At 42.1% G+C, this 21541-nt stretch overlaps 1 protein-coding gene across 1 annotated transcript; it reads left to right on the forward strand.

The window, feature by feature from the left end:
• Positions 1–9809: 9809 nt before the first annotated feature.
• LOC126263180 (probable chitinase 10) lies at positions 9810–14874 on the forward strand. Its single transcript, XM_049960233.1, has 3 exons — positions 9810–9867; positions 11128–11207; positions 14051–14874. Exons 1-3 carry the CDS (start codon positions 9861–9863, stop codon positions 14378–14380), a joined length of 417 nt encoding a protein of 138 aa, XP_049816190.1. The 5' UTR covers positions 9810–9860; the 3' UTR covers positions 14381–14874.
• Positions 14875–21541: the final 6667 nt, after the last annotated feature.

A 21541-nucleotide genomic window follows, 5' to 3' on the forward strand; every position in this document is an offset into this window, starting at 1 on the left:
TGTGTGTGTGTGTGTGTGTGTGTGTGTGTGTGTGAGAGAGAGAGAGAGAGAGAGAGAGAGAGAGAGAGAGAGTTTGAACACAAATGTTCAGCAAATTGCCATATTGCCATATTTTCGCTGTGAAAGTGTACCACATTTACAAAACCTACGCATTCCATTTTATAGCTAGAGATTGCCATTATTATACAAAGAATTTGCAAATGTCTAACTAACTAAGGTTGGCAATATGGCATAAAAACAATAAACTTAAAATGTAGGACATTGCATCCTGCGCTATAACTGTACACAGCAGATGGATGAACATATTCCGTGTTCATTAACACAAATTTGCTGTAGTTATTAGATATATATCTCATGTAACATCTGAGCGCAGGGTCGGCAACTAGATGTCAATGATGGAAAACATTGAAGAAATCGTATGGATAGGCGATTCAAGGAAAACGCTCAAGGAAACGTGCGAAAGACTGATAAGTGTTGACAGTCGTTGCATCGCATGGCTAGACGTTTTCTGTACCCGTGTAATCCCTGTACGCTTCCTCGTAAGTTTTCCTGACTGTTGTAAGACGCTCTTTCAGTAACCTTAGATGTGGAAGTTGCTAGAACTGACTTCAAGAATTCGGTATTCTGTAGAATGATCTATACCCTCTTTACGAAATGGTGTGCAAGGCCCCGAACTCAATATGTCCCAAGGAAATCTTAACCTCCAGTTGAACGTAAATCACGAACTTCGACAAATGAAATGAAATGAGAGTATGGCATCGTTGGCCGGGTGGCCCCATCTGGGGCAGTTCGGCAGCCAAATACAAGTCTTATTTCAGTCGACGCCACATTGGGGACTTGCCCGCCGGTACTGAGGATGAAATGATGGCGAGGACAGCACAACGACCAGTCCTCGAGCAGAGAAAATCTCCAACTAGGCCGGGAATCGAACCTGGGCCCGCTTGCATTGGAGGCGAGCACGTTACCACCCAGCTAAGCAGGCGGACAAAGCTTCGACAGAGCTTGTTGAAGATGTGCGAATATCAGCTGCAAGAAGCCATCTAATGAATGCCACTCAATCTAGGATGAATTTGAATTGGAGTAATTCCTGCCCGTTGCTCCCCCTGACACCGCTAATAATGTGCCCTTATATTAGAGTCTCAAGACATACGTATTAAAATCTGGAGGCACTTGCCATCGTGCATTTACCAAGTAGTGCAGTATGCTTTTAAAGTCTTTTTTCAACATAAGGCCGACAGATGTCATAACGCCGTTCCTGATCTGCGTACATTTGAATGTCAAGCAACACAAGAGACAGTGTCAGTAATTCTTATCGCTATATGCGAAAGCCACCTGCTAACATGTAACAGGGAAAATACTGTGAAGCATGGTGTTCTAGAATTTATCCACATTATGTTTGGCTGCTGAGTAGGGCTTGTGGGGAGAGGAGACAATTATCTTTTCCCAGAAAACAAAGGGCCACAAAGAAGAAAGGGAACCCTCTGCAAATAAATACCAGCTGTCACACACACTGCCTTTAGCCTAACGTAAAAAGTGTCTATTTATTAATCGTCGAGAGCAACTCTCGTATTAAAACAGGTCTGCAAGGTCAAAGAACACTTAAATTTTTCATCTAAAAATGTAACCTCGAGATATTGCGCTGTGACAATCTGTTCGCCAAGGTGAAAAAACCCAAGCCAGGTAAAATATCAACAATGTCGTTTCTATTGTACAGAATCCAGAAACAAAGTGAACAAATAATATGAAGGACCATATTATTCCTGCTGTGATTGTGTACAGTGTATTTCAGGAGGAATATAAAAAACTTTAGGAGATTATCTCGAATTAGATATCGCATATAACACGTGTCCAAATTTTATTGGTTGCATAGAGGCAGCTGTTAGAATGTAACGCAAACAAACGCTCAGAGGTGTCAAGCTCTCCTGTGCTTACTTTTTCTTTCTAGGAGAAATCTGATGGTGCAGATTATGGCCTAGAAACGTGACCATTTCTGCCGATTAATGTTTCTGGAAATGTTCAGTTAGCTGATGTGTCACTCGACGTCTAAAATGTGCATGTTTGCTCTTGCATCCAAAGCAACCATGCTCTTTTAAGAGGCAGGATAGACAACACGATGCGATAATGCAACATGCCCAATCACCTGACTGTCATACTACACAGCACATTAATAGCAAAACATTTTTTCAAAATGTGTCTCCACAAAGGCATGTGGCATTTTGTTGCACCACTGACGCGAGTTACGAGTATTATTGATACCATCACGAATGAAAATAGCTTCATCAGTAAACAGCATCCACTGGAATGCTCGATAATCTGTAACTATCGATTTCATCTTGTTGGGCACTACAGTCTCAATAAATTTGACGAAGAACTTTGTCCCACCTGGCTATATGTCAAATTACTTTATTGGGCACTACCGGCGAGGGACACGACCCACTCGCAACTGCATCTATAGATGTATCCACATCTGTTGCTATAGATATACTTGGGAACGGGCCGTGCCCGTATCCAATAATGGTTCAAATGGTTCAAATGGCTCTGAGCACTATAGGACTTAACTTCTGAGGTCATCAGTCCCCTAGAACTTAGAACTACTTAAACCTAACTAACCTAAGGACATCACACACATCCATGCCCGAGGCAGGATTTGAACCTGCGACCGTAGCGGTCGCGCGGTTCCAGACTGTAGCGTCTAGAACCGCTCGGCCACTCCGGCCGGCTATCCAATAATGCAGAATATAGTATTCAATATATGTTGTAAAAGTAACGTACAATGTGGAAGCCGCTAAAACATAGAAACGAGTACCGGTAAGATCAAGGGAGTTACGTGGCGTGGTAGACATTTATGCATCATCAACGAAGAAGGTTCCCGTTTTTACCTTAAGGGCGTATTTTGAAGATATAAGGACTGAGGAGTTTTGGCCTCTAGAAATTTCTAGAACATTCAGGAACATTCGAGAGTATTCGGGAACTTTCGAGAACATTAGAGAGAATTTGAGAGCGTTACACAACATACCAGAATATTCCGGACTGATTCACAGCGATCTCGGATGTCGTGGACTGTGCGAGGACAGTCTGGAACATTCGGGAAGATTCCCGAATGTTCGTGAATATCCAGAAACATCTCAGATCATTGTGAAACAATCCAGAAAACTCTCGAATGTTGTGGGATGTTCTGGAACATTGTGGACGTTCTGGAATTCGCCACTGGTGGGGATACTCAGAGGTAGGAGTATATAAAGCAAGACCCGTCGTTGTTTCGAATGCCAGTTTCTTATTAGTGACGAAGAGCGGAACCGAAAGGTAGTGCAGTGAGTGGATAAAAACAGTAATGTGTGAGTAGTCGAAGCGATACAGTGACTGAATATAAACAGAAAATAAAGTGTGAAAAGTGTGTAAAGTGTACTTAATATATTTGTCAACAAACAGTTGATTTGATTTATATTTTAGACAATGGCCAAACGTAAAGGAGGTAGAGGTCTTGCCAGTTCTGAAGCAAAACGGCGAAAACAAAAAAGAACAGCCATAAAATAAACAGACAAAGAGCGCGAAGCACGTTTACATTCCCAACGAACGAGAACGAGCACCATGTGAAGCAGAAAAACGGACAAATAACGAAATGAATGGACTGAAGAACCGAGAATTGCGACTTAATCTACGGACGAGAAGTAAGCATTACAATGTAACAAATGAAGTATTCCACTGCGTCCCGATGAAAGAATATAACAAACACAAACATGTCATAATCAGAAAAATGGATAACGTCTGCCAATTTCGCCACGCGAAAAATTCAATACAGGAACACCATGATTCTGTTGCATGAATGGAAAAATTCGATTACTGCCACTGGAAGTACCTCCAACTATAAGTAGCTTACTCTCTAGTGGGAAATGCGAAAAATTTATACATGTATACCTCGGATAACAAGATGAAAAATTTTGTTCATAAACATTGTTAGCCGGCCGTGGTGGCCGAGCGGTTCTAGGCGCTACAGTCTGAAACCGCGTGACCGCTACGGCCTCAGGTTCGAATCCTGGCTCGGGCATGGATGTATGTGATGTCCTTAGGTTAGTTAGGTTTAAGCAGTTCTAAGTTCTAGGGGACTGATGACCTCAGAAATTAAGTCCCATAGTGCTCAGAGCCATTTGAACCATTTTGAAACATTGTTAATAGTTCACAGCATATGTTATTAATAAAAACTTTTTGCTTGTTCTACTCTAACAAGTATTGTAAATAGTTGGAATATGTTTTCAATAAAATCTTTTTGCCTCTTATACTTGAAAGTTCATCTTTTTATTCGATCTACCACTCTATCGCATATCATCTACCTGAGAGAAGCCAAGCTTATTATAGTAACTGGTGGAAAAATGTCCTTCAGAGGTGTAATGAGCCAACGGTACAGTACGCACCCTTATATGGCGAGAGGTGGTAAAACGTAATGCAGCCTGGAACATTGTCAAAGATGATCGTGGTCTCGGAGATAGGGTGTGGAGAGGTATAATGTTGCATGTTGCATCTGCGTACTGACCTCCAAACCTTAGGTAACGGTACACCCAACGGTCAACGTTATTTCGGCATTGCACTTCTTTTCTGGGCGGATCTCAGTGGTTCGTTCGACCCTGACATCATTTCTGTGGATGGCAATGCGCGACCGCATCGCTGGGTGCTCGTGGAGTTGCACTTGGAACGAATCTACTGATCTGCCTTTTCCCCCAACTTAAATCCCATGGATCACGTAAGGAGTGAGGAGACGTACATCAACATGGTCACATGCACCAATGTCCATGCATCAGTTGTCAACCGCGCTGCTGGAGGTATGGTACGTCCTACCACAATAATTCTTTGCCAGCCTTGTGGCCAGCAATGGACCACGTTGCAGAGCTTGTATTGCCGTTCGCGGTGATCACACCTCCTATTACGAAACATATTCTGCCTTTTGTAATGTCAGTTGGCCATTAGAAATCGTGGTGTCTTTGAATGAAAGTGTCATCTCTGTGCGTTTCGTGGTGTAGTTTTTTAATTTACCTTCTATGCTATATTGTAGCAGTTCTTTCTTGGTCTGGTCCAAGTTTCATAGAGCTATGTTACTTGGTTGTGACACATCATGCGAAAGTTTCTTTCATTCCTAAATTTTGCACGCCATTGTATTTATTTATAGCACTAACTGCCAATTTTGTGTTTAATTTTGAAATGAACACGTGTCACATGATATCTAGTAAAACGGTAAAACGTGGTAACAACCAAATTAATGACAATTATCTTTGAATTTTCTCACACGGATGGCGCGTAGTGTTTCACACTTTTATTCATTCAGCATGAAAGCCGTTTCGTCGTCAACGGGGCGGTAAAAAAGCAACCATCTGTCGAAAACTCTTCGTCGCAGGCTCTACGTCTATATTCCAATCTTCTCTTTCTGCCCTGTCCGTGTCTAATGGGGGTGTAAAGCAAATACGTATCATTTCACATTTCTGCTGAACAATTTTTCCTAATTCGTTACCTACGTGTACGATCCTTTTCCCGCAATCAGTGGGTGAATAATGCGCAAATGATTACCTGAGAGGCAGAATGCCTCGAATTATTGTACAAAGTAATCCACTTGCTGGTCGATCTGACAGCAAAGTAAAACAGGATTATTGTTAATAAACTAATATTACAGGCTCTAAGCCAACCTGCTTTTCCGTCACAAAAGATTCCTGTGATGGGATTGTCTGTTTGAAGAGTATGTGGCAAACGGCCTTACGAGCTACAAGAAAATGTGGCCTGTGGTATCAGACATCAAACTTTTAGTTACTCTGAAAATAATTTTGATAATTACTTAATACTTATATATTGAAAGTTGGGTCCCAATTATCGATCAGAGTCGAAGTGCGTAAGTGCAGCGGTCTTTATAAAACAAAACTTTGATCATAAAAGGCGAGTGAGAGGAAAACTCGTTCATTTTCATGAATTCTTAACACAACTGATCGATTACATTGGCCGCTGTGCTCAACGATATTGCCGTCATAGTGTGATCCAGGAGCTTGGGTCTACACCAAGTTAAACACTCCTCTGTCAAACTTAAGGACGACACAGTAACATAACATATTAACCACCTGATGAAAATGAACGAAAATACTGGGGCGTGTTGCCAAAGGGGTCCCAGTCGTGCACAGAACTTAACGTCAGTGGGCCCATAGCGGGGAAAGGGGCAACACGAGGCAGTTGAAGGAACGAGAAAAAAAAAGACAATGCGTGTTAATACGCGTACATTTACGGTACATTGGGATTGTGTTCTTCATTACAACATTTGGAACATTTCACACTAGGAAAAATGATTGGAGAACTGGAAGATGGACAAACTGTGACAGGTGTAGCTAAGAAGTTTGGGATTGCTCACGGCGTTGTTTTACGTGCAGGTGGAGCGTTCCGAGCCCCCGGCACTGCTTGCTGAAGGAGAGGAGATGGCCGACACGGTTAACCACATTAGCAGGTGACCGCTACATTGTGCAAAAGGCAAGAAGAGACAAGCGACAGACAGCGGGTGCAATTGCAACCACATTTAACAAATCTGTATGACACGGAATCTCACCCTCCACGGGGGGCACACCTCTGCCGCATCGGAGTGGTCTGTTTGCCCGTTGATGAGTACGTTGTGTTCCGTTGACATGCGCACACGATGGTATGTATCCAGAGATGAGGCGACAACACACAATACACCCAGTAGCATTGACAGACAGAATCGTTTTGGTGGTCCGGGCGTTATGGTGTTAGAAGGCATAATGTTACACGGGCGTACTGACCTCCAAATTTGTATTCGCCGAATACCCTCTCGATCAAAGAGTTCCTCCAACGGTGATGCTCGAAGCGGCCGCTCACCGCTGTCAACAAAACTTCCACAAAACTTAAGTCGGGGCGGAATGCACCGCTCAAAAGAGAATACAGTGTCAATCTAACGTTGACCAGTGTAAGCACCGTGTTAACAGTTCGCCTTCGATCTTACTGGTCCGAAGATTTGTGATCACTGTTGCCCCTCATTTTTCATTCGGTGTTCACGGTGGAAGTTAAAGGTTTGTTTTGAACATTTCTTGAAGGTCGGCGATGTCCGTTTTGTGAAGTGTAGTACATACATCCCATAGGAGGTTCATTTCTGCTCATGCCGCAAATTCGCTTTTCTGTCGCTGTCCTGATGCACATGGTATGCCATTAGCAGCTACTATTTTTCCTATCATAATTTGTAACACAACACTTTCAAATAAGCCTTACTAAAGATTGAACATTCGACCTCGCGCTCAAGATGTCCCCTTTCAATTCTACTGGAAACACCAATGTTTGGAGCGAAAGACTGGACCTTTTCACACTGGATGGGTAACGTCTCAATGGTGATGTCCGAACAGAACTGGCAGCATGGCGCCTTTCGCTCAGGGCTAAGAAATGCACCGGCTCTGCTGACAAAAGCATGAAATTAACTGCAGCCTTATTTCCACGTAGAATGCTCCCTTTCCTCATGAGGTTCGTTCATTGCCTCTTCCTGACAAAGAGAACCCAGACACCACAACAGGAAAACACCTTCCACTGAGAAAAATGGAAAGCTGCACTCCTAGCAAATGTGCCCAGTACACTATAAATAAAATTATCCATGAATATGAACCAATAGCGTGCACCGATATGCGACATTAATGTCACAATGTCGTTTGGTAAAGCGTTAAAAGGACGTTCCTTCAGAGCAACGAATAACCAAAATCACTCAAGCAGCTCCACGAAGGTGATACACAGCACATAAACTGACAGTACTCTACTTAGTGACTACACTTTAGCCTCACTAAAGATACACGAAATAACTTGAAATGCCTTTTTCGACTTTGGAGCTTCTGAGAGTAGTTTGTTTGTTATGCTATTTGTCATTTTAGACTTAGTTTCTTGAAATCCAGTCATATGGAATACTACAAACTTTACAGTTTACGGGAAAGTCATCAGTTTGCACTTACGCTTTATGGAGAACAAATGATGGGGCATTATAAGCTGAACGTTGAATTGAATAAAAATGTAACACAACGTCAATCATGTAAAATAAATAGAAGCAAGGGAAAAAGGGTTGAAGAATCAAAGAAAAAGTTCTATTACAGAGTTAAACTTGTAAATAATTCAGGGCAGCAAATTATGGGATACTGAAAGAAACGGTATACATGAATACAGTGAGAGGTGTATTCTGACCTAGTATTATTTCAAGCTACTAAAGGTTTAGTTCGTGTGTGAAGTGGAGAAGCGTGTGGCATATGATGCGTCGAAACAGGTAGTTAGATAATGTGTCTTAATAATTTGATAAAAACTCTGCAGAATGATATATTTTGGCAACAAAAGTGTGAAAATATGGACTGTGGCGGCAGTAAGATCATTGAGCCTAATTTTCCAATGTTACAAATCTGCGCCATTTATAAAAAATGATAATTGCGAAACGGAGGTAAGCAGCCCTTTTCATGTTTCTATAATAATTTATTGCATCATGTAATTTTCACATAATCGGTTCTGGCAATTTGTCGTGATATGTAACAGTTCTAGTTATGCACTTTGAACATCATGAAATCGTGTAACTAGTGTCATTTAACAAACTCCAAGAGAGAGAGAGAGCGAGGGAGAGGGTGGGGGGACGTAGGAATTATCCGAAAGGGACGGAAATCGGTAATGTGATAAACAGTTTTATACAAACAAATTATTACAATTTTAGAAAGAAATAAAGTTTGTTGTGACGTCCGTGGTGTGGTGCTGCGGAAGATCGTCTAAAGAACATATTACCGGAACCTACTGACGAGGTTAACGGGAGGTTGTCAAGCTGAAGTACTTGGGAAAGGTATTGGTATTTTCGCTCCACGACCACACCTCGGTTCAGTCTGCCCAGGATAGAAATATGATGCTTCTGTAAATTATCAAATTTTGCCTGATCTCCCACATTTTCCTGACGTAGCCTCCAGTGGATTCTCCCTCTGTCATCGGATGAAGCAACCATTGTGTGGTAGGCATTTCCAGAATCCAGAATGATGATGAGGTGTTGTTCCAGATAGAACGCTGCTTCAGCAACCAGAAGCAAATCTCCTAAAATGAAGATTGCTATTACATCATTCCTTGTCGGGAAAAATATGAGGTAGTGAAGGATAAATACGTAGAGGCCTAATACCACAACCAACATTCAAGGTCGCAGCTTCATTTTTTTTCGAGCTGATAATGAAAGGTTTATTACAGCCCGTCGTGAACAGGGTCGTAACTCATATCCACTTGCACACACGTTCAGTCAGTCAGGAATCTCTTTTCCAATAATGTTTTCGCAACAGAACATTGAAGATTATCCTGCCATCCTTCCTTTTACCATTGACCTGGGTGGTGAGGACACTATAGACATAATAATACATTTGTATTTTTTATATGTGAGTTACATAGAATTGACGTACGTAACAGCTTGAATCTAATGTAATTCTCAGCCAGAAAGTAACTTCTGCATAATAATAGTCATCTTCTATTTTTTAACTTTGTGCAACTGCTTACCCGTAAACACCGTGCTGTGTAAAGTGAGCGAGTCAGACAACGTGTCGAAGAAAACACGTACCGCTGCTGCCAAAGCCACGCCTTTTGCGCAACCTATTAGCGATAGCGCTGTTTTCCCCAATCACGTCAAAATTAATTCGCTTTGAAGTGTTTGAAGGATTAAGTAGCTTTTGATGTATTCGAATAGTAATGATAACTAAATCTTCAGTTAGAGAACGTTTAAGCCTTATCTGTCGGTATCTCTGCTTCTATTTTGCTCTATCAGGATTCGTGACGCACAAAACGGGTATTTAAGCTCGTCAAAAACGAGGGAGGGTCATCCAGACGGACCGCAGAGAACGACCATCATGAGGGGTAAGTTCTCGGAGCTGGCCTCCTGTAAGCCGCATACGATTGAACTTTTAACGCACCTTTCTTTGCACTAAATTTTGTAACGTACTAAGACTTTACTGGTGCTGGGCTCCGACGGTTCTCGGAAACTGACTGACGTAAGACAATATGCCTCAGAATTCCATCGAAGCTTCCGTTTACCACAAATTTGATACTTGATATCTTGAGAAAGGCTATACTAGAATTGCCTCAAGAGAAACAGAACTTTTCATAACTAATGTCCTCCTAACTCATGCATTATGGAACAAAGTAAGAATTTGTTATATCGACGTTAGTGAATAAAAGGCCAAGAAATTCAGTAGGTTATTCCTGCGGCTTATGAGCTAGGACAACAAGATACTTGAGCAATACAGTAAATTTATGACATTCGTTTCGATGTCGACGCAAGTACTGCTTTCTATACGATGTTGAAACTTCGAACTTTGTTTTACATTCAGATTCTGGAAATATTGTTTTTATAATACGTGGTATAGAGTATGTTAAGGGAGCATGCAGCCTGTAATAGTGGGCTGTGAATTTTTTTGTCTTGTTCGGAATATAAAAAAGTAGTTTACAACCGATGTCATTTGCTGAATTACCATGTTACGATCACAGTCCCTAATGTAATCGGTAGCCTAGAATGCAGTGTGAGAAATAATCTGTGGGAGTGCATTGAAAACAACAGATTTACAAGGTGGTTAAAAATGTTCTCAATGGACTACAAGCAACCACCACAAGAGAGCAGCTATAATGTTTGCATTTTTTTGGAACTCATTTAGTTTTACACTCATGCGGCTAAATGTAACGATTCACCAAAGACATCAGTTTTCACCGATTTTTAAGGTATTATTAATGAGCAGGTCATTGCTTTAAATCACTTTGACTTTGATCAGAGAACAGGGTTCGTTTGTGAAACAAATAACGACTGGTGAGGAGACACATACACAAGCAGGACTCTCCCTTCCCGGGGCTATGTCAGCCCGTATTCTAAGGATAAGAAAATATTTCATTAAATTCCATTCCGTTTGCTGTACACCCTGACTGTGTGATAAAAATTGATAACAACTTTAAAACTATTCTGTACACTCCATTAAGAAACTTTTTTCATTTATAAGCAATTATCAATGGACGTAACACCTACATCGTTCTCAATGTATTGAGATCACTCATTGTAATTTCGGTAATACGCAATTTTGCCAGTTTACCACATAAGCAAGTAGACCGTTAAACTTATTTCCTTTGCAGGTGTTTTCCTGATTGCAAGCTGTCTGCTGGCTTCGCTGGTGGTTGTCAGCCATGCAGCGACTCTCAGACAGCACCATATGGTAAGAATTTTCTTCGGCAGAAACTGAGTTATCAGTCTTCTCACTGCCATCAACAGTTTAAATGTTTCAGAACGTAAGATGTTTTTCTCTAGGTTCGTCTTGATTGCACAGAAGTTACTAGGTTTCTCAGCTGTTTTGTAATCTAACTCGCGGGAAAACAGGGGTCTTTTGTCACAAACGAGATCTGCTTCCACAAAAATATGTAGTTCGTATGCTACTTCTGTATTATAACCGTATACAGTGTGTTATACGGGAACGAATCAATAGACGTAGTAAGAAAACTTTGTCGCATTTCACAAAGATTTTACATAACTTATACTTAGGAACAGACGCAGATTGATTCACAAACGAGATTTTTTTCCAGCGAAGACGCAATGAAATTGACTTATCTCATATTGCCAGGAACGAGTCGAATGAGAAAAGCTTTTTTTATGTTTTTCTGAAAGTGAATATTTTTTTATCAACACATCAGAATTGGTTGTATGAAACAATTGAACAGAAAAATTTTACTACAGTGAAACCTGTGTCACTTCTAACAGGCCTCACGTGGACTGTTGGCAACGTGAATATGAAGTTGAGACGCGAGAAACAGACGTTACTAAAACAAGACATAATGTGCCGTCGGACTTTGCGGTGAGTGGTTGTAAAACATCGCAAGAAATCTGCGGAAGCAGTCACCCGTCAGTTGCGAAGTATTAAGTGAGGTCAGACTGGCACTGACTGCGCAGATGAAGTTAAAAACAATGGGACACAATGGTCAAACCGTTTCTCATAAGTCACACTTCTATAGTCACTACAGTCCGTCCACTGAGGTGGTCTAAGAAGCGACGAAACTGGACAGTGGATGACAGGAACGAGTAATCTAGAGTGACGAATCAGGATAGAACCGCTGGAAGTCCGATGGAAGGGTTAGAGTGTGGCGAATGCCTAGAGAACATTAGCTGCAGTTACGTGTAGTACCAACAGTAAAGGACAGAGGTGGTGTTACGGTATGGGAGCATTTATAGTTCACCCGTGATTCAGGGATGGCGTCCTTGACTATTAACCACAACGTCCTTCGTTCCGGATTCGAACCCTGGTCATATTTTGAATAAAAATCGTAAGTAATCATGGCCCAAGACTTCTGGGATAAGAAGTCACCCTCGTTCTACCAACGGTCTGGTCAAAGAAGGCGGAAGAGTGGACAGATGTTCAGGGCACTCTCTTGCTCTTGGGACGGGAAACTGTACCCAAATGGCGGAGGAATCAGCAATGATCGACGGCATGAGGATGCTAAAGGCAATGGACAGTACTGAGTGAAAAACAGATAATGTGTATCCACAGGACGTGTGGCCTATTACGTAAAAAAATGATCATGATGCTTTCTCCATTGGGAAAGAGTCTGGATTACTCCCGCATTCGGATCTCAGGAGGAGATTACCAAGGGGGAGGTGACCGTGAGTGAAAGATGGAATAACCACCCCGAGATAACTTCCTGGGAATCTCAGCATGGAATTACAGAAGTCTGAACGTGGTGTTAAAGATGAAGAGATGGAGAAAGTATGGGAGGGTACTGAACTGGTAATTGAGTATGTCGAGGAAGACTTGACACTAATAGTATTATTGCATTGCAACGCGGCTAAGCGCGAAGGAGTAGAAGGAATTGTTGTAGCAGAGTATGGGTATCATAGTAGAAATGAGAGAGAAGAAAGACTAATTGAGCTCTGCAACAAATTTCAGATGACAGTAGCGAACACTCTGTCAAGAATCACAGGGGGAAGAGCATACTGGGAAAAGTTTAAAGATGTTGAGGTGGGCCATCTGAGGTAACCATTGTGCACAGATCCGATAGCCAAGCAAAGCAATAGTGTGACCCACACGTTCTTGTGAAATGCCAGTTGTGCTTGCAATTTCTCTCTGAGTGATACGACGACCGTCCTGAATCAATCTGTCAGCTTGTGAAACTCGGTGGTTGCTGTCGCAAGACCTCCAACTCTTTGTTTGTCACGCAGGTCAGATGTTCCCGCCTCAACATCTTACTCGCCCAACGACGCAGGGTACTCACATGTACACAATCACCATAAACTGCTTTCATTCTCTGATGAATCTCCTTTGGGGTGACACCATCTGCCGTCAAGAATTCAATGACTGCACGTAGCTTAAATCGCATTGACCGACCGTCTCCGCAGGGCTCCATACTTTACACTGTAACAACACAACTGTTCAGTGTTAAGACTTCCCGCTGATTGGAGCTGTAGAGAAGAGGCTACAGAACAAGCCAGTATCTGCCACATACCAATGCTGCCAACTGTTGAAGAGTTACGAAGATGGAGGGACCACTTTTCAGTCAACCCTCGTATTTGTGTTTCAGTCCTCCCTCTCTCTAGTGACTCTGTAGTAAGTAAATTGCGACTCTGAAGGGCAGTGCTTGAGACAGGAAAAGTACGTGTTTATCGAGGGTTACCAACGTCGCCTTATTGAACTCAAAAAGCATCAATGCCGCAAATGTGTTGAGATGTGTGACAGGTGGAAGAGACAATACCTGATAAGCGAAGTGAATTGTATTTCAAATTCCCTAATATGTCACAGGCTTTACGTCATTGCTACTATCATTTAAAAGGTTTCGTCAAAAAAAAAATCAGTTTTTTTCCAAAGCCATAGCCTTATTTTACATTTTTCTCCCCATACATGAGATCTAGAAGAATTTCGTACCATCCTTCAGCTACATCTCTTAAATTTATCCACAACCTGTAAGTTACCTTCCTGTAAGTTATGGATGTTGACCTTTGTACTAGGAAAAATATCTACTTTTCCTTTTTCGCTCCACTGACAGAAGCTTTTACTCACTGCTTTTCCATTTATAGGTGCTGGTTGCAAACGCGGGCTGCAGCGGTGCGGGAGAGCCGTTCCCCAACCCTGATGACTGCGGCAGCTTCCTGCAGTGCGAAGCATCGGGCGTCGCAGCGGTCAAGCAGTGCCCCGCCAACCTGCACTTCAACGCGGAGCTCAAAGTGTGCGATTACCCGTGGTCCGCCAACTGCAAGGAGGCGGACAGCTCGTCTTCGGACAGTTCTTCTCAAGAAGACGACGATTCCTCATCTGAAGAGGCAGACAAGGCCGTTGCTAAAGTCAGTAAGAAACTAGCGTCAGGTGCACCAGCAAAGAAACCGAAGGCCATTGCTCTTCATGCCTAAGATTGGATTACATTTCTCCATGCGCCACGTCTGACAAAGGTCTGAATGACTCACGTACGTTCAACTAGTTCGCTTTTATTGCTTGGTAGTAAAAATTCACGAAAACAGTTCTGTGACAAATGCATCTCTTTCATAAACCGACACCTTTTGACTTTCTGGACCAATACGTCTGTGATAAAAGACGACTGTAAGAACTATATGTCTCGTTCGACTCAAGCTTTTCAAAGCGGCTTACTGCTAACTTTGTTCACTTTTGACGTAACCTGTGCTGTGAGGAAAGCAGTATAACAGGAATAAAAGTTGCACCTAAGAAATATTAATTTGGTATGCGGTTATTTACGTGGCTGTCTATGTCAGAAGCCAAGAAATAAGTAAAGAATAAAACTACGGCCGTTATTCATGTGACACAAACAGATTGACTGTTGTGCTAGAATGTAGCTATTAAAATTGTAATTTAGAATGTAGTGATCAGCAATTATTTGAAATAAATATAAAAAAAATATATTGTTTGTATTATGTCATTACACTAATAAATGCTCCCCTTGTGTGGTCATCACGTCTGTAGCTGTTCATGTTGTCTATGGTACTGAAAAACGTTTTTAGCAGTTGCACTGTGAAGAAAAAACTTGTGAAGAAATCTCATAGACAGAATCAACTACTAATTCTAATCATTAGAATATTGCGTTTCTCTCATTTACCAAACTATGACTTCACATCATTGATTCCTTTAATCTGAACTTGTTATGTTGAGAGGCAACGCAGAGAAGCGTAATTTATTTAGTTTTTACTGTATGTAGATGTGATCAAACTAGGTGGTACTTCGTTGATCTTAAGAACAATTTTGAAAAAAATGTTCAAATGTATGTGAAATCTTATGGGAATTAACTGCTAAGGTCATCAGTCCCTAAGCTTACACACTACTTAACCTAAATTATCGTAAGGACAAACACACACACCCATGACCGAGGGAGAACTTGAACCTCTGCCGGGACCAGCCGCACAGTCCGTAACTGCAGCGCCTTAGACCGCTCGTAAAAATTTTGATACACGGGATTTTTGTAGTAAGGAAAACGTGTGGTGATATTAGAAATATGCATTTTTACGAAATAGCATGTAACATCATAGAACTTCTGGGAAGGATTGCGAGCTATATAGCTCAAAAGAACTGCACAAAGTGAGGCTACCACCAAGTTCCGTTCTAGTGAAATTTCGTTCTCCTCAATTCAGTCACGATCGCCTTCGGCATTTCCTGTTGCTCCCCACTACTTCATGACATAATTTCCATTATTCCTTCATTCCGAAGATCCTAAGAAGATATCAACATTTCTAAAGGCGAAATCGACAAAAATTATATTTCAGTAACACAGTAATGAAACAAGTATCCCTAATCATCATTACAGAACTGACTTGGAGCTAGAGGAGCACATAAGAAGTACTTAAGCTGCCCATGTGACGCCTCGTATCTTGTCTTGGGATCACCTCAGTATATCGGCTGGAAAGTACAGAAATGAAATTAGCACAGGCCGTGCCACGAGTGATTAGACTCAGGGAAGATACAGTTTAACTGTCAAGGCCAATAAATGGGTCTAGATAAAGGACCGCTACTACAGATCATTCTTTTCCCGTCCTCTTAAAATTACGCACATCTACTCATTGGTTGCGAGTAGTGTAATGTATGTTACACTTGGGTTGTCCCAGATGGGAAGTGATGTCAGGCAGAACCTTCGACCGTTTCCATTTGTTTTGTGTGTGGCCAGTCAGGCGGTAATACGTCTGTTCCTCCTCATCTGTTATGTAGATCCACTTGAGAACGGCCAGTGTCGGAAACTACAAGTGGAAATAATTTTTTTTTAAATATTTCTGTTCTTGTTTACGTAAGTGTGGCATCACTTAGCTATCTTCGTTCTTGAATTTATGCCTCTTTTAGTCTGAAGCTAAACTGCGGCCATATTAATGGCCATTTAGTGTGAACAACATATTTTCGCTGATGAAGTGGTGGTAGAAACGTGGTTGCCTCCAGCATTAAATGCTAGACGTAATTGAATCTGTGAGCTATTTAAATATAATTTCCATTTTCTTTACGCGCGTCCATTCCTCAAGAAACACAGGCTTCACTTTTCCGTAGATGGGAGGATCTATTCTATTAGGAGATGACTTCTCACCTCTATTGGAAGTGCGTGTATGTGATGACCTTGACTTCCCTACAGCTCATCGGGTCATTCTGCCTCCAGTTTATTTTCATCGGCATTGACAGCAAAGTGACAAAGTTAAATAGAGCAAGATTTCAGATACTTATCGTCAGTTTTACGCAGAGTGACCACGATTCACTATGCAGTTACACTAACGATGAACAAGAGCCTACAGAGTGTGCCTGTGAGAAACCTAACCAGCTGTGACTAGCCCTTGTCTTACGTCTTTGACCACACAATGTGGATCTTGAAAATGTTGGTACATATAGGCCGCTCTTCATAATCTCAGTGTTTGGAAGTCCTAAGGTGCTAAGTTAGAACTGTACTGTGGAAATGCTAAAACAGGATGGTCTAATTTTGGAATACGTTAGGTTCCACGTCACAAACCTCTAATGGGATCCAGGGGTGGTGTCACTGACTATCAATCAACAAGTCCTGGGTCCCAGGTTTCATCCCAACCACTGCTTCAGTTTTGAATGAAAATCATCTGCAGTGGTAAATGATGACTCCTCTTGTAAGGAGTCACCCTTGTTCTCTCGTTCTACCTACAGCCTTGTCAAAGAAGGCGAATGGAGGAAAGCGTTTCAGGTGAGCCGAGCAAAAATGATTCCCCATGTCAGAAGCTAACTGGAGCTAACTGGCATAAATCATGGAAAAGTCGGCGATTGCTGGGTGCCCGGCAGATGATAGTCGTTGGTTCAAGGATTGCAGACTGCGGTCATGGTTGCAGAATGAACTCCGGTGCTGATGGGCGTAGGTTGTTCAACACAGTGTGGCCAAGCTGTGTCACTGACGACAGGCTGGACGTGGGGATTTAAACACCGCTGTCCAGGACAGAGAGTATGGGAAGACTTTGTCATTTGGAATCTATGGAACAGAGGCAGATGATTAGGACCTGTCTGTTAGCATGTGGCAGTAGGTCAATGTAACAGACTCAGCCAACGGGTTATGGGAATGAAAATGGTGGCTTATGTTGACATTGCTATGTAGGCAGGACCTTTGACCAGCTAGAAGCCTGTGGCTACGGCCTGATTACATTTGTTTGCTTCCCGTGCGGCTGAACGTCTTTGCCGCTACATTTCTCCCCTCCTCAGATTAATCCGGAACATCGAATTACTGCCCAAGAATCTGGCTGCAACAGAGACACCGATTTACACATCATAGTTTCTACGCTTTACATTCTAATGCACTTATTCGGGGTGAACACTCCGTTTGTGAGTTCACCGCTTTTTCGCGTCCTTCTTCAGTTTTTGTATTACTCTGTACACCATATCGCTGCGATGCTGAAAGACGAGTCTCTGCGTCCCTTGTTTTGTTTTCACCATTTTGGTTCACTCACTGGCATTGAGCCACTAGTGCCGACGTGACTTTTATGGATCCGCTGGTTAAAGGATAATAAGGATAGGATTTGGGCAACTCTCCGTCTGTGGTGGCAGTACACAGTACTTTTTGCCATCAAAATTATGCAAAAGGCTGAGGTGGAAGATCCTATGGTGTTGAAGCAGTGGCGATATTTGGCCTGATATTTTGTTACATGGCCGAGCAGGTGTTCCATCATCACTCGGCCCCGTGGCTTTTGTCTGATCCAGCGAAACAAGAAGAGTTGTATCTAGCAGGTCTTATAAGTGGGTTAGGTTTTCCTTGGGCAGAATTTTGAAGGACTGCATAGTTGGTGTTTAGAGTTGTGGTTCCGGTGACGGTGATGTGTAACGGGAAAGAAGCTCCTGAAATGACGCGTTGTGAACTTTATCAACAAACTCGCACCCTGTAGTTCTGTTTCCTGTGTGATATTTTTAGTAGCAGGTGCAAATGGCAACTACTGAGTTTAGCACAGAGAATAGCCAGTGTGACTGTATTTTGAGAGAATTCGGGTTCACTTCTAACGATCTCCCCGTGGAATTAGGTCACAGGCTTCTCAGGGCGAAACAAAGTGTGCTTACATGACTCAGGAAACATGTGTTTCTGATTTCTGGGGCAGAAAGTGACTGACACAGTTCGGCACTGCAGTAATTCCGATGTGGAAAGTAGGATATGTGACTTCCTATTGGGCAATACCAATAACATTTCTTGTAACTCCTAAGTGCACAAATTTCTGCAGTGCTACCCAGGCCATTGGGCAGATCTGGATAGCAAAACAATCAAACTGGCAATATTTACATATTAATGGTATACGCACCCATAACTTCAACTAGGTCCCTCTTTACGTAATGCCTACCCTGACCATATGGTAGTATAGTGGTGAGGATTTGACACGAATTTTATGTATCCCAAGAACTCTCCAGAAAGTGAGAGTAAATGGCGCTAATGGCCAGTGTACTGGAGAGCTTCCTGCAGTTCTGAAATTTCACTACGCGTGTCAGTGATACTTTTGGTGAGAGTGCGTTAAAACCTCGACTATGTGTCCGTATTGTCTATTTGGGTCTTAAAAAGTCTCAGTCGTCATTTACTACTGATTCCCACATGCGAATAACGAGGGCGGCGGCCACCTACTTAACTGCAGGGAGTTGTTTACCACATTTTCGAGACATGTCAGCAACATGAAGGGTATTTCAAGGGCCCCATGGTCCACTTCCAAGTCTGCTTGTACCTCCCGTAACATGGTGTTAGTCTTTCCTGAGTCTTCCGTATTATAAGCCTTTTTTTCTGTCGAATCCACAGGGCAGATTCCGTGGTCTAGTGCAGCTGCTCCTGAAAACGATGGAAATGTGTTGATAGTAGTTGCTGTTTCCATCGAATATCAATCAACCCAACCTTGAATGGCAACATGGATTTCAGTTTTCAAAAGCTGTCGTAAAGTTGTTGAGTTTCATTATCTCCTGCCCATTCGTTAAGGTCGACTATGAATCATCACTGATGTTCCCACATCACTATGGACGGCTGCTGCGTGAAAACAGCCCCACAATTCTAGGGATGTGCCTTCAGAGCTTCTACCACTTTGCATCTGCCTACCAAGCTCAAAAACACAACAACAATGATACTTATTATTTTCCCCCGCTTCTTTGTCTCGCGCTTGATGACCGGACATGGAGCTGTTTCACTTTGCTCTTCGTAATTTAGTCTGGGTTGGGAGTAGACCATACCCTGTCGGGAGACGAAATTCCCTCTTAGTGTACCTGTCTGTTTCGCATCTTAGGAGCACAGAGACTGGTTATAATACTAGCAGGAATATCGTGCTTCACATGCCTAGTTCCACCTTTATCTTTCTTATTTCTACGACCACTTCCCTTCCCCCTTCAGAAGAATCCGAGGTCGTGATTCTGGTTTACCCTAAAATGACGAATTCTTCCTACGGGACAAACTGTGCTTCAAATCAGACGCTGCAGCTTGACACTAGGTGGAGATGACATTTAGACCACTTGAAACAGTCCCTGATCACGCGAAATAAACAGTTTAGTATTTCTTTCAGCACATAGCCCAAAGCCCAACATGGTGCTTTGAAAATTTGGTTTTTTGGTGTGGGTGCATTCCTGCCATTTGTAACCTGATGCGAGATGCAGTTGAACCTTTTACTAAAATATCGAAAGGGTGATACCTCTTATCCCAGGACTGGCACTTAAAAAAGTGTATGCACTTTTTGGGCAAAAACCACCTTATAAGGAAATAAGTCGTTGTTTTCGTGAATTGAGTTATATACTGCTATTACATATGCTAGTAGGGCACCCGAATCATTATTGCTACTGTTTACGTAATAATATTTTCCCCACTGTCCTAAGAACTCTTCAATTCTGCTGTTTGCCTACTGGTGATGTGCACTAGTTTGTAACTCCTTTATGTCTAATAATCGGCGTAACTGCTGCAGTAACTTGTATAGAAATTTGGTGTCTTGGTCAGTTATTAAGGTGCCTGGTGTTCTGAAATGTCGTAACTATTGGTTAACAGTAGCCTGTGCCACCATTTCTGCTTCTTGATTTGGTACGGCGATAGTGGCCAAAAAGGTGAAAATGATCAATTATAGTTAATAAATATCGATTCCCAGCTGGTGTTTGTGCAAAGGGTCAAGTAAATCCATTCTGAACATTTGGAATCACCTATGTGTCTCAGGTAACCTTTGTATTGGGGCTTCCTGACGACTCTCCTCAGAACTTTGAGCACAAGAACTGCAATTCTTCACTAAACACTCTATGTCTCTTTTTCCTCAATAATTTTCTGCAACATTGAATTTCTTGGCACGTCATTCACTATGTCCTGGCTACAAGGAATCATGAGCCTGCCTCAGTATTCCCTTTCCATAATTTGCTGGCATAACTATGAAGCAACTGCATTTTGTTTGCTTGTATAGCACCCTGTCAGAGCTGAACTGTACCCGCCTGGTTAACTGCTGTCTGGCTGGATCAACAGGCTGAGCTCCACACCATTTTTCCACACTTACCTTAATGCATTCAACAGCACATAATTTTGTAACTTGGTCTGTCTCACATCCTACAAGACTTTGCTGGATGTTGTACAGCATCAGATCCAAATTCGCTTAGTAATGAACCTCAGTGGGTCAAATGACTGGTTGGATCTTCTATTCCAAGAAGCCATTTAAGTGCTGCATGATCTGTTATGGCTTTAACATGCAAACATAGCAACTAAAATAGGTGATACAAAACACATAAATGAGTATTCTTCTTCAGTAGTTGAATAGTTATTTCCTGCTTTATTTTGCTGTCTACAAGTGTGAGCTATTGGACGTTATTTCCTGCCTATGTCTTGATTCAATTATACGGCCTAGAGCATCGTTGCAAAAGCCGCATGACAATACAACTTGTTTTTCATAGGAAAAGCAAGGATCGGACTAGTAATCAATAACTCATTCAATAACTCAACTGTTGCTTTCAGTATGAAATCCATTCCAACTTAATTCTCTTCTTTAGTAAACGTGTAAGTGTTCTTGCCACCTCGGCAAAATTTGGATGAATTTTCTATCAAAACTGCTGGCTGTAAGATATGACAGTAATTCCGTTACTGTTGTAGGTGTTGGGAAATCCTC

Source organism: Schistocerca nitens, chromosome 6, assembly GCF_023898315.1.
Source record: "Schistocerca nitens isolate TAMUIC-IGC-003100 chromosome 6, iqSchNite1.1, whole genome shotgun sequence".
Taxonomy (NCBI): domain Eukaryota; kingdom Metazoa; phylum Arthropoda; class Insecta; order Orthoptera; family Acrididae; genus Schistocerca; species Schistocerca nitens.

Bases quoted from the DNA above. Each gene is read 5' to 3' on its own strand.
- LOC126263180 (XM_049960233.1), top strand. The intron at 11,208-14,050 runs GTAAGAATTTTC...TTCCATTTATAG, and splicing joins CTCTCAGACAGCACCATATG to GTGCTGGTTGCAAACGCGGG.